The 16,178-nt window shown below is 54.8% G+C and overlaps 1 protein-coding gene across 1 annotated transcript; it reads left to right on the top strand.

The window, feature by feature from the left end:
- The first annotated feature begins 565 nt into the window (after positions 1–565).
- On the top strand, positions 566–16,031 carry TGME49_223270 (hypothetical protein). Its single transcript, XM_018779996.1, has 12 exons — positions 566–2,822; positions 3,949–4,451; positions 5,291–5,427; positions 6,461–6,683; positions 7,059–7,274; positions 8,174–8,455; positions 8,619–8,732; positions 9,525–9,798; positions 10,933–11,183; positions 12,656–12,907; positions 13,354–13,556; positions 14,396–16,031. The coding sequence occupies exons 1-12, from the start codon at positions 1,685–1,687 to the stop codon at positions 14,859–14,861; spliced, it is 4,059 nt and encodes a 1,352-aa protein (XP_018635890.1). The 5' UTR covers positions 566–1,684; the 3' UTR covers positions 14,862–16,031.
- Positions 16,032–16,178: the final 147 nt, after the last annotated feature.

Raw genomic sequence — 16,178 nt, 5'->3', positions numbered from 1 at the left:
CAAACACTACGTATCGTCTAGAATGAGCATGCCTCTCAATGCACCACGATCTCCCGTTGGAACTCCTCGCGTTTTCCACGAGAAGCAAGATGCGTACTGCCTTGCCTTCACCTTCCCGTCTTTGAAGTGTATGCTCTCAACTAATTCGCAACGGTAGTCTCTCTCGGCCATCAGATGCTAGAGCTTGCACTCCACGTCGCCGGAAGACCCACATCTTGTCGATGATGTGTAGCGACTGGGTGCACCTGCGGCCTGTGTGGACTACTGCGTCGATAGACGACCGATATACATAATCGCTGCGGACTTTGACTGGGATACCGAGTCTCACGGATAACTCTTAGCCATTTCCCGTCACTAGGACATCTGGTTTTCAGAACAACCTCAACAGCGAGGGAAGTCTCTCACCGTCGTGTCTTTTGAAGACGCCCCAGCAACTCGAACTTGACGTGAACAGCGGCGCGTTGCATGCGCTGAATGACAACTGCCTAGATAAAGCATACAGTTACGCGCGTGATCCGTCGGAAACACTGTTGGATTGAAACCCGTGTCGCATGCACATTTAGTTCACCGACAAAACTCATATCTATCGGGGCACTGTAATCGGTTTTGCCTAGATGTCCCCGGACGCGCTCAGGGCTCCCAACGCATGCAGCCGTTGAATTCTCAAACTTGCGGTGTCGACGTGAATCGCTTGCACCACGGAAAAACGCCTACCCTCTCTATCGTTCAGTCTCCAGAGCTTTCCTGAATGTAATTCAGTGCCATGCGTCTTTCGGTTTTCTCTCTGCAGACCTGACTCCCCTGGGGGCTGTGACGTGTCAGCCCATCAGGCTGTGTTGCGCTAGAACAACATGCAGCGCTGTTAACCGAAAACAACTCTTGCACACCCTTGATATCAAGAAGATCTTCGGGGCTGAGCGCCTTTTCACCTCAACTGAATTTGCCTGGCCTTGAACGCTTTGTGTAAATGAACCGCCTACGTCGACTGGTGGGTGGCTTGCCAGCCCTTTGCGGCGGCTGCCTCTGACAGGCACCACGAGGAAAGGTGTTGGTCGTCTTTTTCGTTTTCGTCTGAGTTAACATCCTTGTTTATCCACTCTAGAGAATTCTTCGACTCTTTCTCTACCTTCTGATGTTCGTGGTATGAAGGCGGTGCCCACCTATTGCAGCCACACTTGCGTTTTATCTCTTCTCTCAGCCTTGTTTGATGATCCGTGGCCGAGGCCTGCATGCAAGTCACATGCGAGAGGCGACAAGGCGGATAAGAGGCGATATCTGACTTTTCCGAGAGTCGCTGCATGTGCCTGTCAGTCCGGATTTTGAGTTGGGGAAAAGGCGAAGCACGTGCTGCGTCCAGTTTCCATTATCGGAGATCTAATTTTCAAGTGTGCATGCAGTCAGCTCTAGACTTTTCGCAGGTTCTTCACGTCCTTCGCCGCGTTGGAGTGCCTAAGCCTTTCGCGCGTGCACCGGCAGTCAAGCAGACACCGCCTGTTCAAGAATAAGTGATAAAACATCTGTGCGTCGAAGTCGATGGTTCTAAACGTTGGACACAGACTTTCCGGACATCGCTGTTCCTTGAAACATTTTTTTCTCGCGAAAGGGCTCCGATTTTTTCTCGCCTCCGCTGTTTCAGTATCCGGCTCCATCCAGTCGTGGATGTCAAACAAGGCTGAGAAGCGACATGCCGCCCCTACGAGTCGAGGCCAGAGCGCTGTGGCGCCCTGCCTCGACCCTGTCGCCCTGCGGCCTCTGCAGCTCCTCAGAGTCTCTGCCTCCTCTCAGCTCTCTGAGCGGATTTTCGGACTCCAGAGCATGCGAAATTCCTTCGCTGCCGCTTCGTGCAGTCCCGCCTCTAGCGCGTCGGCATCTGTCTCGATTTCTCGTCCGGTCGCGTACCCTCGCCTCTGCACAAGCGATCTGGAGTGGCGTCACTCCCAGACAGACAGCGCATGTGGTGCATGTGGCGCGCGCCGCATTTGTCTCAGCCGCGGATCCACGTCGGCGCAGCCACAGCTTCAGGGCCAACTCCCAAGATCCTTCGGTCTCTGGCAACCCAACCTCTGCCGGCGCTCTGGAACGGCACCGCGACTTCAACAGCGGAGATGGCGCGACTTCGCCTGCTCCCCGACATGTCGTGCTTCACCAGGGAACTCCACGATTCAGAGCGTTTCCTCAGACGTTCGCTGGCCAGCAGAGCTACGCGTGTGGGCCGGGGGCGCTGGACAGCGGGCGGGAAGCTCGTTTCCAAGACGGACGCACCGTGCCGGACAGTTCGTCCAGCAGACAGCGCGTAGAAGCGAAGGCACAGGGCAGAGCGCCAGAGAGCAGATGCGACAGCGGCGGCGGTTTGATGCGAGAAGCGCCGGGGAAGCACGCGGGAGTCGTGGCGGAACTCGTCGGTGCACCGGGTGTCTGTACGCAGGAAAGAAATGAGGCAGCCCTGGGGAGTGGGTGCGGTCGAGCGTGGAGTCGAGCAGGAGGCGAGGGGAATTTCGCAGGTCCACACTTCGCGAGAGATGTTTGTCGGGAGAAGAGCGACGAGACGGCTGGTGTCGAGCAGGACTCGCACGGACAGCTGAGCAGCTTCTCGAGCATTGGCATGGCCTTGAGACGAGCGGAGAAGGCCGCGCGCGCAATCGACGTCTTGCAGCCCCGAGCGGCGTCTGCGGCAGAAGTCGCCGAAGTGGCGCGAATGTGCGCAGATGCGCAGACATACGAGCGCGCCTCGACGGCCGCCGCGGCCGGGATGGGAGACATTCCGGAAAAGTGGAGACACAACAAGGTCGGGGTGCCCTTCAGCGCGAAGATAACTTTTCTCAGTAAGTCAGGTTGCGACCACGATATCAGGGAGCCTACGTCTGTGTGGACGATCTTTTTCTGTGAGTTTACGTGATACGGCGGCGCATGCCGTTTCCGAAATGCCTCAATCGGGCCTCCAGCTCATCGGAGCTTCGGGTGCCTTTCCACTGGAGACGCGGGGGCGGACGCCTGTGCAGCCAGGAGTCTCTGCACGCAAGGGATGGTTCTCTCATTGACTGTTCTTGACGCTGCCAGGTGGGAATTCGCGGACACCCTTCCTCTTTGAGGTTCGACGCACGCAAATGTGCTCGAGGTCGAGCCGACAGGTCACGTCGACTCACACATGCTCAGAGACGGTTCCACCTGGGCAGGCGACATGGAGGGTGTCTTGATCATATCCTCATGTCACAGTGAGGCAGCTAGACACAATGAACTTGATACGCATTACTCGCGGTTGGTGTGCAAAACAGATGCAAGACAGAAAGACATGCATATCGCTGACAGCTCACTCGAGAGCTGAGACACGTAGTCGACCGTGGGCAGGAGAATCTCGGGTGGGAGGGTCCGCAGTGACGTTTCTTTAAATGCGAGAACAGCCAAAACTTTGTGTATGTGCTGGTATGGACTGGGACTCCAGTGGCGTGCACACACCCGCAGCCCTCAAGGGGGTCCGGTCAGAACGGCAGGGAGAGGTCTGAGGTTCGGACTTTTCTCCTGGTCAATCCGCCTTTTCGGTGAGGCGAATGGCGTCAAACTCGATGACCGATCACCCCAGTAGAACCCTGCGGCGACCCCCTGCACCCACAAGAACTGCCCTGGCGCCGTCATGTTCTGTCCACCGCACACAGGTGGTTCTCACGGAGCATTCCCTGCGGTGCCGCGTTTGGCGGGTGTACGTACACCCCAAGTTGCCTGGCTACGAACTGACTAGCGCCGCAGACGCCTGTGTGCTGCGTCCGCGAGTTGAGCGGTGCCGAGACCACCTGCATAGAGGGGTGAATAGCTTTGCGCGCCGGAGTGCCGATCCGCCGCCCGTGCATGCCTCGAAAGGGAATCCGTGGCGAGGCGATCCGTCGGATGTGTAGTGCGGCGTTGCGTCTTACGTTGCGTTTGTTTCATTTCGCTTCTTCCGCCCTCGCTCTCCAGGAAAAATGGCTTCGATGCCCGAGGACTCGGTGCCCGTGGAGGAGCGCCACGTTCGCCTGTTCTTTGAGGATGTGACTGGAAGTTTGCTGGAACGACTGTCGCTGCACCAGAGCAGTCAGGCGACTCTCTTCGAGGACATGAGGAGCGCCGAGGAAGACACGGCGTTCCAGCGAATGTCGGAGGACCTTTCGCGCTCGCTCCTCATTTTCCAGGAAAGCGGTGCCGGCCACACATCGCCGACAGTTGCGTCGCGGCGCGTGCACAAGCTCGAGGCGTCTCTGGAGGAGCTGCAGGCGAGGAATGTAGCGATGAGGAATGACTTTGTCACCGCGATGTGGGCGTTCTGCATTCTCGGACTTCGCGGACACCTCAAGACACTCGGTCCGGCCTACGCGTCGTTGATGCACTGTCGCCTCGAGCAACGCGGTGCAGCTGTTCAAGGCAGACGAGAATGTGCAGCTCGAGAGTCGCGAGAGACGTTCGCAGAGAGGACTCTAACTCCGGTAAGGCTTCTCCGTTGACAAGGAACGCCAATCAATTCAGGACTGAAGAAGAAAGACCGCTGCTGAATTCACAGGAGAAATCCGGAGTAGCTCTACGAACGAAGAAAAATGCCCTGTGGAGGCTGTTCAGTCGTGGCCACAACCCAACACAGACCCCAAACTCTGAGTACCGGAGAAAACGAGGACTCTGTCGTGAGCGGGAGGCCACTGCCCAGCTGAGGTCACTCTCAAACTCAGTCTAGAGAGCCTGGGCGACAGAACAGCTGAGACAGCGAAGGAAAGTGGTGGACGGGGACTTCGTTCGTGAGTCACAAGGGAGCGGAGTTGTCGTACAGCTAGTGCGTTGCTTTTACCTTCTAGATTGCCTCTTGGCTTGCACGATGCACGCTTGTGTTGGAATCGCGTTAACTGCCTAGGCAGCTACTGCGCGTAGAGTTCCGGTTGTGATCGACCGCGAGGCGTTGAGTGCCTGTTAGAAAAGTAGCCGACGCATGCAAGACGCATGTCTATACTCGTTTAAGTGTGAAACCGTGAAGGCCACCCACTGTTAATGAATTACCTCTGGGTGCGAAGCAGATTGAGGGTCCAGGGTGCACGCATTTAACCGTGGTTCCAGGCGCTTGTAGAAAGTATAAAATGAATCCTCAAAAGTCAACAACCTGTTAAAACACCGCAAACGATTGACGGTGATGCCTCGCGCAATCTAAAATACCTTGAGTCCACCTTTGGAGAGTTTAGATTCTTGGCCGTGCAGGTGATTCCGAAAAACTTCATGTGGGTAGAGCGTTCAGTTCAAACATGCGCGAAAAGGTCCACCCGCGCTGGTCTTGTTTTCACAGGAAGACGTCGAGTGCGCCTGCGGAGTTCTTGGATATCTTCGCCGAGCTCGTCTCTCAGAAGGCGTGGAAGCGATTCTTGCGATTCTCACTCGCGAGAACGGCGCATGTCTTGCAGGGCTTACCGCCGATGAACTCAGGTAACTCAGAGATTCCGAGAGGTGTCTAAACAGGAACTCCACGACCTGCGGGAGTCTGAAGACGCCGACATCACCTGAGATTTGAAATGTCCTCAACGTCGAAAGTTCGAGACACAGCCTTCGAAAAAACACCAAACACGCAGGCGAGGCGAGGGCCTCGATGTCGCTTGCTCGTCAACAGCCGCAAGGGCAACTGTCTTTCGTTCAAAGCTTGCCCGCACTTCACGTTAAGGGATCCTTGGTGGACATCCTGTACCCTCACCTTCAGGCGCATGCCTCAAACTTCGAGGTTTTTTCTTGCTCGTGCGCGCCTTTCCAGCTGACATGTCTCTTGTACAATGTTGCCTGCAAACAGGCAACTCAGCAGGTGTCTGACATGGAGATCCGGGATGTCTTGCCGCCCCACACACGGCGTGTGAATCGCTTCATGGAGGCCTGTTCATTTACACAAAAGTTACACAAACCTCCATGCGAATATCTGAATATCCATCGCTGGCTGCCTACATACAAATGGCGTGTGAGTCGCTTCATGGCCATGCTCTTCTGCGTCGTTCGCTCTTCCTTCACGTGATGTCAGCGGCCCTTTCTCAGCAGAACCTGTCTGTCGATAGTTCCGATTTCTTGACTGCTCTACGTGCTCGATTTGCGTACTTCAGCATCGCAGAAATGTCTCCATCAGCACAGACCACCACGAGACATTTCCGTCCGTAGGATATGGAACATAAGACTCCAGTTAAGAAACTCAGAGAACCAAGAGCTCTGTTCCTTCGGTAGACAACCATGCCCTGGACTGAGTTCGAGTGTTTGTCCACCTGGCCTGCACACTGGTGGTCTCGCTCCGCCAAGCAGTTGCATTTCTGTACGAAAGTTGTCTTTCCTTCCGCAACCAACTGGGCTGGTTTCTCGATCTCAGCCAACGGCAATTTCGTCGTTCCCTGGGCTGCTGCCTCGAGTCTCCACGCACATCGTTTCGCGTGTCTTCGCTTTCAACAATCGCCTCCGTTTCATGTTGTGCTGCGCCTTTCTTCCGCAGCCAGCTTCTCTACGAGACGAGGCCAAACCATCCCTCTGGAGGCTGCGCGTCGAACTCAACGCGAAAAAGGCGAGACGTTCTGCTCAACCAGCTTTCGCTGCATGCGCTCAAGGGCCTCCCAGGCCCATCGCCAGTGCATGCAGCGCGGGCAGCCAGCAGCGTCGTGGAATTTCAGACGCCAAACAGAGAGGAGCAAGCGCGAGTACGCGAACTCGTTCTTCAGGTAAGATCTCGGCAGACGGCATCGTTGGCCACTTCGCTCTTCAGAGACCTTTTGAAGGTTCACTTTCACCTTTCAGATCTCCAGCTTCGATCGCTGTTCAGTCTCCCTCTCGAGATGTCTCCTTTTCGACTCAGCCGGCCTAGGTCCCTCCCTAGATTTCCAGTTTCTGTTCAACTTCATTTTCTCTCCACTGACGACCACAGCCCTCCGCACACGGCTCTCTCCTCCGGCCTGCACAAGCGCGCGTGTGCGCTCCCGTGAAGCTTGCTTTGTTTCTCCTTTTGCCCGAGTATCCCTTTCCAGACTTCCTCTCTTTCGCGCTTGCCGCCTGCACACTGTTGCCCGCTTCTTTCTCTCTTTCTTGTTCACACGCAGGCCCTCGCGGAAAAGCCTGAAGTGCTGCGAGACGCGCTGGTGGGCGCCGTCCCCGTCCTGCGCCTGCTGATCGAGAGGCGAGAGAAGAAGGAACGCGGCAGCGAAGCACGGACGGAAGCGCCTGGTTCTTCGCATTCTCTAGAGCAGGAAAGAGCGCTTCTCGCAACCACGTTGGAGGTCTTGAATCAGAACGCAGATTGCCTTCTGCCCCTCGAGGTACGGCCCTTGCACAGGCGAAGTGAGTCGCGCAAGAAGTAGAACGAATTCCACAGCTGGCTTCGTAGCTGCGTTGCGCTGCAGCTTGAGAACCAGCTGGAACGTTTCACACGCCCCGGATGCGTGCTCCGCAGCATGCAGTTCGTATTTCTCGCAGGAGAGCTTCGTACTCACCACACCACCGGTCTTGTTATCGCTGTTCAGACCGGTGCATGCATGCGGGTTCGAGCAAAGGACAGCGGGAGCAAGCGTGGAGAGAGGCTGCCCGTTCGAGCCATGCTTTGTTGTTCGTGTGGAGATTGGGGAGGAGGTGAAAAAATCAAGGGATTACAGACAAGGATGTAGACACGCACAAGTAGAGAGGTGAAGACTCGAGACGCGCAAGCTCAAGATGAAAACGTAAACGCGGGGAGAACCAACGATGTGACGCGTAACGCTGTGGAAATGCAAACTCACAGCATAAAGACACCGTGAAAAAAGTCTTGAGCCCCGAGTCAATCGACGAACCTGCTGCGAGAGAACGTTGTTGGTGCTGCGGCCGCGCACGCGTGAGGTGTATCGACACCTCAAGGATGTGGCTGCTGTCTCGCTCATCAGAATATCTCGGGGATCTGCGGAAGTGTACATGCCTTGCATGTCGATTTCTGTGACATGCTCTGGCGCCGGCAGAAGCTGAAAGCACATTTCCGCTTCGCAAACGGGTGCACTCGTGGCTGGCTCGAAACAGATTTTTTCGCTCGGCTCTTCCCTGACGTTCGGGTGACCGGAGGATACGGTCTCATGCTGGCTTGGAACCTCAAACGCCGCAGGGTGGTTTGGTTTGGGGGGCAACGACATGCAGTGCACTTTCTTGACGTTCTGCACTTGCTTTCCCCCCTTCGGTGAATCGTTGCCTGCAGCTACTGGCGCTCGTCCGTCCGTCTTGCTCCGCAAGTGCGAGAACGTCTGCAAACTCCCCACACACTCCACTGTCTCCACTGTCTCCGCTGTCTCCGCTGTCGTCGTTGTCCTCGTCGGGAGAGGGGGACAGTCTGTGGTGGTCGCGAGAAGGCAGCTCGAGAGAAAGAGACGCTGAGGACGGGAGGTCCGCTGCGGAGAGTCTTCTGGGGTCCTTGCCGATTTCTGAAGAAGAGAAACACGCTTTGAAGAAGAGGATTCTTGCAGAACTCTCTGTGCCAAAGGTGAGCCCAACTTTTGTGTGGAGAGCGAAACACAAAAACGCTTTCAAGGAGTTCTGCCTCGTGGGCGGTTCCTCCTCGCTGAGTCTGTTCACGTCGCATGCTGCAGCATCTGTCGTGAGATCTCGGTTCTTGGAGGTTTTCCGCTCTCTTCGTTCTTGTCCAGAATCTCTCCACGATTGCGACGCGAGACCTTCTCGACGTCCTCTCTGACTCCGACACGATGGCTGTTCTTCGAGAAAACAAAGAGATTCTGGAATCCCTCCTTCGAGCTGCAATTGTAAGTGACGCAGAAGGCTGGCGTCGTGAAAGCGAACCAAGCTGAGGCCATCTGTGCACACGGATGTTAAGTCGACACATTTATAATTACATTTCAGTATACACTGCCTTCTCCGGGGAGTACGCACCTCATCAGAAATGCGTTTTAAACCTTCGGGATACTGTCGCTGTTTATATCTGAGTTGAGACTTTTCTTCTCCTTACAGTCGTCGTTTTTTTCGACTTCACAGAAACCTGCAGTTTCCTCTCATTCGCCGTGGCGCAAAGCCGTCTCATTCTGGAAAAAAGTTCTGAGTTCCAGGTCACCGATTTGTATGGAACGGTTCATCGCCGTTGGGCTGCTTAATCGAGTTTTCGAAGCTGGGAGGGCGCCTGCGTCTTCGCCTTAGCTTTCTCGAATTCGGCTTCAGACTTGCTTGCACTGGACGTCTTGTCCGTGATGTCTTTCTTCGCTCTGCCGGTGCATTGCTTCTCTTTGCCTCTTCTGCCTCTTTTGTCTCTTTTGCCTCTGCGGCTTTCCTGCGCGGAGTGAGTCGAGCAGAGCAGCAGAGACGACCGTGAAAAGGACAAAGGAAATGTTGCATGCGCGGTCTCTAGGGTGCTGATGCAGACGGTAGGCGGCAACTGCCGGGATGGTTGCAGATTCGCCTGATCCCTTTCGCCAGAAGCCGGTGACTCTCTTGTGTTGAATAGCGATAGGCGTTTTTCGTTCCACAGGCGGTTCCACGGAACACCGAGAACTGGCTTCTCTGGCTGAAGTCTCGCCACTGAAAACGGGCCATTTTCTCTGCAGGGCCGGACGCTGGAGCTGTCGATTCCTTTCAACTTGCGCGTTGCTCTGCGCTTCTTTCTGCTTCAAAAAGAGCTGCCTTTCAGCGTCCCAAAGTTCTCCGAGATTTTCAGTGCGTGCGCGCTGAAGAGCGCAGCTGCCGCCGAGGCTCTGCTGGACGAGAACCGAGAAGACAAGACACCCGGCTCTGCGCGCGCGACGGCAGACGTCGTGCTCGGCCTCTCGGAAATCGAAGAAGCCTGCGACCTGCTCGAGCAACTCGATGCGATGAATGACTGTGAGTGTGGTTCTTGTCCAGTGTCTACGTCCTCTCAAATGACGCTCTCTGTACGACTTAGGACCTCGGATGAACAAAAAGGAAATCCGACGGAGGCTCTGAGGCGTCAAGCGGACGCCGGGGGCAGCTCGTTCCCAGCATCCCGCAAAACAGCTGGAAAAAACGCGATCCTGACACATATATTTATATGCATGAGAATCTTGCTGTCCTAGGACCAGCGTCGGTCTCGGGGTGACACTTCGCGCGGGTGTACATCCACCGCTCTTTCTGTGGGCCTTCGAGAGAGAGAGAGGTTGGAGACACTAGTCATGCGAAGGAGAAAACAGACCAGGGAGAGGAGGGATTCCGCCGCTGAAGAACCGGCGAGCCGAGCTGCAACTGAAAAACCACGTAAACGAATGCGAGCAGATCCCGGACTTGGAGGATCTAGAGAAAAACGGCTTCACTGCGTTAAGAAAGGGGAAGTGGCACGAGCTGTACAGACACCGCTCGGCGTTTGCTGTGAGCACTCCCGTGGGATGCGGCCTCGTCGGGGCGATGCGAGTTTGTGGATGTTCTCAGTGTGGACGCTGGAGCGTTCAAGCACGAAAGCAGCTTTCTGAGCACAACTTCGGATTCTGAATGTGATTGCACAGCCGCAGCCGGACTTGAGGACACAGAGACCTCACGCTTCTTTCAAGTGAAGTCTGTGGAGGGCAGAGCCGCGCACATCCTTCTTGGCGCATTGGTGTAGGCACCTGGGGAAGTTCACTGAGAGTATAAAAACGTCGAAAATTCCGGAGTCGAGTTGAGACGCTGCTGCGAATCGAGTTCGGACGCTCCCTTGTGCACTTTCTCACGCGTTTTCGCTTGTTACAGGGACCGAGCTGCCTGGCGGATCTGTGAACAGTCAAACTCTTGAGACTCGAACTCTCTGCGGATGCGTCACAGGCTGTCTCCGACTGTGTGCGACGTCCACGCGATTCGCTGTACAGCGCTTTCTGAGTATATACACTTCACGTTCTCCATGATCCAGTACGAGCATTTTCTGAGGACGGGCGATGTTGACAGGAATCACTTCTTTCTAGAGAGCTTGCGCTTCGGCTTCAGTTGCTGTGCTTTCGACTTTGGTGCCTTTCTGCGTCTGCTTTTCAGTGGCTCCCGTCGCTTTCGCGAGGCATCTGCTGCTTCAGGTGCCGCCGAGTTCTCATTTCTCGTCAGACGGGCATCAGGGAGCAGCGCCGACCGAGGAGACACACGAACATCGCCATTCTGATGTGACGTCAGTCGGATGCGGCGAAGACCGATTGAAGGCTCAGAAGCTGGGCTCGTGGCTACGCGTCGCAGTTCGCGTGCTGTTCCTTACTGTCGATACACACGGGCATTTGGAGGCCTTCAACGCAACGGTAAGGGAGGCGGAATGACGCAGCGACTCTGTCAGGAATTTTCATCTCAGGTTCCGACTGGCCCTTTGCGGTTTACTCATTCAGAGGAACCGTTCGAGTGCTCGGCGGTCCAATTCCTCTTCGTGTTCAAGTTGTTTCGACCGACATTCGCATCTCTGTTCCTTTCGTCACGAAACTTCATCCTTTTGCCGTCTCTGCAGCGCTTGAGATGCCCCTCCGGGCACCCCTCAGGAATGTTTGAAAGCCTCCGTTGGACGCGGGTGTGAGAGTTCGACGCCTGCCGTGCATCTTGAAAATCTTCGTTTTCCGTGGACCCCAGCTCCGTTGCGCTTTTCGCAACATGTTAACTGCGTCAGAGTTTAGCGACGAGTTCTGTCTCTTCTGAGCCGACATATGGATTCAAGCGCTTCGGTGGGAGGTGTACACTGTCAGCTGGAGTGCCAGTATGCGGCCTACAGGCCTTTCGTCACTGGGGAGAGGCTCTCTGCCGGGCTCGCAGAGCATAGTTAAGAGCGAGATCAAGGAACACAAGAGAAAGAGTGAGGTAGCCGCAGGCCAAAGGATACGAGTAGACTACGAGCTGAGGAAACGCAGCGAAGAAGCTGTAAAGAGAGGAAGAAACAGTGAGGAAGCTGGAAACCAAGAACACTCAAAGGCAGGGACGTAAGAGGGAGCCAACGATGTTGACCTAGGACGAAGCAGAGAAAGGCAAACACAGAAATCAGAACCGACGGAGATCGAGGCCAGGCGCAACTGGTTTCCTATGAGTTCTTTCCGAGTATCTCAAACGCGTCTTTTGATGCTCCCCGCCAACCGCATGCACCGGGAAGCGAGAGTCTCTGTGAGCTGTTGATTCTGAATGATCTGCATGTGGCTCGGGCAACTCGTTTGCCTCTCTGCCGCAGCCGAGGCGGCTGATGTGCATCTGTGCGTCGACATTTTTATTTTCATCTTTACGTTCTATCCTAGGACCTGTAGGTATTGTTTAAACTCGTTTGTCCAAGAAGATAATAAACGAATTCGACTGAAAATAGGAAGAACTGTGTTGTGCGTCGCCACTGGTGAGATCGACTCGAGCCATGGAATTCATGTTTTCTGTCGCTGCTCTTGGACGGGTGACGCGTTCCATGTTCCCTCTCTGTCGGGATGTTTCCTCCGCGTTGATCTCGACTCTTAGCAGTGTGAAAGCTGAAACAGATGTCGCGACGTTCTCTTTGACAGGCGCTTGTCGGCACTTTGGCCATGAACTGTGGGGTGTGACGACACTCATCTTCCCTACGGGGAAATGCACCGCCAGGACGCGGTCGAACGTTTGCGTCAAAGGACTTGAAGAAAACAGCTCAATCGACAGAGCCGTTAACGTCTTCACGCATCGTTTAGAGCCAAAATAGGTGAAGGCAACACCGCTCCGGAGTCCTTGTCAGTCTCCCGACTCTTGCTGGCTGTTTTTATCTGCCGATCTGTTCATCCAGGTGAGGAATCGCCTCGTGGAAGCCGTGAACGTTTCGAGAGTCGCTGCCTCTTTGGCGGATCCTTTGGCGGCTCTGAGTGGAGACGAACGAGTCCAGTGCCTCTGGAGTCTTTGCGTCCTCGACAGCCACCTCGTCGACGAACAATTCCCTGCGTGCGAAAAGGCTCTTCTGCATCCGCTCGAAGCTGCTGGAAACGCGACGGCCCCACAGATGGACCTTCTCCAGACGCGGTCCGCTTTCCTCGTCCAACATGTGAGACACATCGCGAACCATTGGACAGGCGATACGCTCAACCGAGATCCAATTATATGTTTACAGGAGTATATGTAGACGTAAATCTATATCAACATCAAATAACCACAAATCTACATATACACATATGCATTTACATATATCTATCTATATATCTATCTGTATATATTTGTATCACAAAGGCTTCGGATGCCTCTCGTGGATGCAGACAACACGGTTCTTTGTTGAATATTCCACTCTATCTATGTATGCATGTATGTCTACCTGTCTGTCTGTACGTATCCATATGGAACTACTTCTGTCTGTCTGTAGAATGCTTGCACGCATATATCTGGAATCTTTCTGCGAACTTTGTTTCGTCGTGGCTTGTGCGGCACCACAGCGCCATCCCGTTGCCGACCTTTGAGGGTGGCTTTGAATTTTCCGCTGCATGCGTTTAATTTCAGTTGGCGGAAACTCTGGAGAGTGAGCTGCCGACATATCGTGGGGACGCGCTCTGCCCTGAGACGCAGAGGCTTCTGACGGAAAGCGTCGCGGCGTTGGATGGTTTTCATGCGGCGGAGAAGGGGAAGAAGGGCGTTTTTAGGCTTGTTGGATTTACACGCGAGCGAGACAGAATGGCGCGAGAAATCGCTGCTGAAATGAAGGAGTAAGATCGAGGCTCTACGCCTGGGTGGCCGGTCGGGACGCGTTCACTGGCTTCCACACAGAAAACGCGTTTTTTCCATTTCCAGAACATGATGATTCCCTGCAGCTGTTTACAGCATAGACGAAAGACGCGCTGTCTATTTGGTATCCGGTCCACCAGTGGAACATTGAAGAAGATTGAGGTCAAGCAGGAGGGACAAGGCGTAGAAAGAAACACCGTAAACTTTAAATTCGTGTCGAAGGAGGAACGCCCCGACTTTCGACCGAAAGACATTCTCTGCGGAGAGCTCAGTGAATTCCGAAAGGCAACGAACGAGACTTTTCGTTCAGATTTCGAATGCGGGTGTTGGCCGCATCCGAGGCCTCTTGTGCTTTGTCGATGCCCAGGAGACATGCTTTGAGGATAGCTGTGTACAAGGTTTCCAGCCTCTCAAAAACGCCGCATGCGTACCAAAACTGTGCAGATCGTTGACTCTCCACTGGGTGCTCGTGTGGCGTGCGCTTTGGAATGCAAACGTTTTCCTCGAGGTGTCTTTGTGGTCGCCCCGCTCTTTCCGAGAGCACGTAAAAGGACGGAGTGAAGGCCAGAAGCCATCGTCGATGTCCTGTTCGTTCCGAATCGTTTCCAGTCTCCTTCTTCAGTTGGGAAGGCGAGGGGTTGCTGCAGAGTCAAAGCGTTGGTACGGATTGAAGCGTTCGCTTCTTCTCACTACTCTTGAGTTTTCAAGTCTCTGCAGAAGTGCACTCGCATTGCCATCTCCCCTTCCTCCACTCCAAGTTCGTTTTTCTCCTCTAGTGCAGAGAGCTCCCTGTCTCCTCTTGTGTGTCTGTTTCCACCAGACTGGGCGTGGAGGCCGCGGCAGCGTACTTGGAGTCTCTTCCCGACGGCCCTCAGCCAGATCTGCGCCTCTCCCTGCCTCCTGCGCGGAGGTGCGCTGACAAGCTCGGACAGCGCAGCGGCTTGCTGCTGCTCCCGCTGACGCAGACCTCGTTTTCGTCGGTCGCGTCGCGCGCGGCTTCGAGAGACCAGCCTGCGTTCGACAGAAACAGCGAGTCCGCGGCGGAAAACCGCAGTTCGGTATGGAAGCAGCCTGGAAGGCGGCGGTTGTCCGCGACTCTGCAGGACCTCTGGGCAGCGAATAGAAGAAAGAAGCTGGAACTCGACGGGTGGAGAGTCCAGGAAGTCGCCGCAGAAGAGTGGAACGCAGTCAGGGGCGATCCCGCACGCAGGCGCCGCCTTCTGCAACAGAAACTGGAAGGATTTGTGACCTCAGTCCCGACTGTGGACGCAGGAGGCGCCAACTGACGACTGAGAACAGACGCCATGTGCCTGCGGAAACAACAGATGGAAAAGTGATGGAGCAGGGGCAGCCGAATGGAAAAAAGACCAAGGATAGAACAGTGGACGTGAACAGGAGAAGGGAGGTGGTGGAAGCGTTCCTGAATGCCGTTTCTAGCCGTTTTTGTGGTGGTAAAGCAATCGCATCCAAAACAGAAGGTTTGTGAGTCGTTTGTGTCGACGTCGCAACGAAATATTCGCACCGATGAACCGCATTTGATCAAAATGGTCGCACACAAGCTTGAGCTGCACTGCGTTGAAACGCAGCCGCTCTACCACAAGGAGAGGTGAAGCAAATCGGGAAAAAAGGTGGAGAGACACTTTGCGAGGAACATCCCGACAGCCCGTGAGCGTCAGAGTCGAACACAAAACGCACAGAAAAGGGGATGTTCCCCTCCGATGTCAACGCATGGGAGTCCCCGTCGATCTGATGGAACGTCGAGTCTCGCGTCAGCCCTCTGGAGGGTCGAGCAAGTCTGTCCACGCTCTCCCTCCTCACTGTCGCTGCTTTCCCCTTTGTCGCTGGTACAGAACAGTGGCAAAGCCTCTCGGGTGTCGACTTCCAGACTGTGAGTCGCCTTGTGCAAGCCGGCTGTTTTCAGTGGGTTTCAAGAAAGAGACGGAAGTCTCACATGGCCATTCCGTTGCTGGCTGGCTGTTGAGAACTTTCACTGTTTACTCGACTTCTCGACTTTCCGCGGCACTGCCGTTGTCTCTCTGGTGCCCTCAGGACAAAGCTTGGTTGTCTGCTCTCATTTATGGAGTCATGTTCAGTCTCCTAGGCACTGTAATGCCTCTGACATGGATTTGCAATGCCTGTGTTCAGCGGAACTCTTCGGTATTCTACTGGGACGTCTGTGCATGTTTTCCGATGCCTTTTGTTTATCGAATCCGCAAGACTATCGATGCGCCCAAACGGACGCGAGTGAGCGCCAGAGTGCCTGTGTAGTGACTCACTTCACTTTCTTTCGCTAAACTCCCGCGGGGTCCGGCCAAGAGGAAGGCGTTGCTTGATGTGCATGGCTGGGGACGCGGTGATCTCTTCTGAAAAGAACGATGCATCCATGAGGTTGGAACCTTTCGCAAGTGAAATGCGAAAATACAAAACAGTCAGAGGATACGAAAGTCAAGGTGGCACGGGTCAGAAGTTTCTCTGAGGAGGGCTACTTCACCAGGTCGTTTTCTCCCTTGACTGCGTCTCAACGAAGACGTTTTTCAAGAAACAGCTGGCTTCCTTAACTCTGCGGTTGCCTCAGCAGCTTTTCCGCAGGGTCAAAAGATGAC

The sequence above is a fragment of the Toxoplasma gondii genome, chromosome X, assembly GCF_000006565.2.
Source record: "Toxoplasma gondii ME49 chromosome X, whole genome shotgun sequence".
In the NCBI taxonomy this organism is placed as follows: Eukaryota; Apicomplexa; class Conoidasida; order Eucoccidiorida; family Sarcocystidae; genus Toxoplasma; species Toxoplasma gondii.
This window is presented reverse-complemented; position numbering and strand designations above follow the sequence as displayed.

Excerpts from the sequence above, each read along its gene's own strand:
- TGME49_223270 (XM_018779996.1), top strand. The coding sequence starts at position 1,685 with ATGCCGCCCCTACGAGTCGAGGCCAGAGCGCTGTGGCGCCCTGCCTCG. Across the intron at positions 5,428-6,460 it reads CTTACCGCCGATGAACTCAG|CCAGCTTCTCTACGAGACGA; the intron begins GTAACTCAGAGA and ends TTTCTTCCGCAG. Across the intron at positions 6,684-7,058 it reads TACGCGAACTCGTTCTTCAG|GCCCTCGCGGAAAAGCCTGA; the intron begins GTAAGATCTCGG and ends GTTCACACGCAG.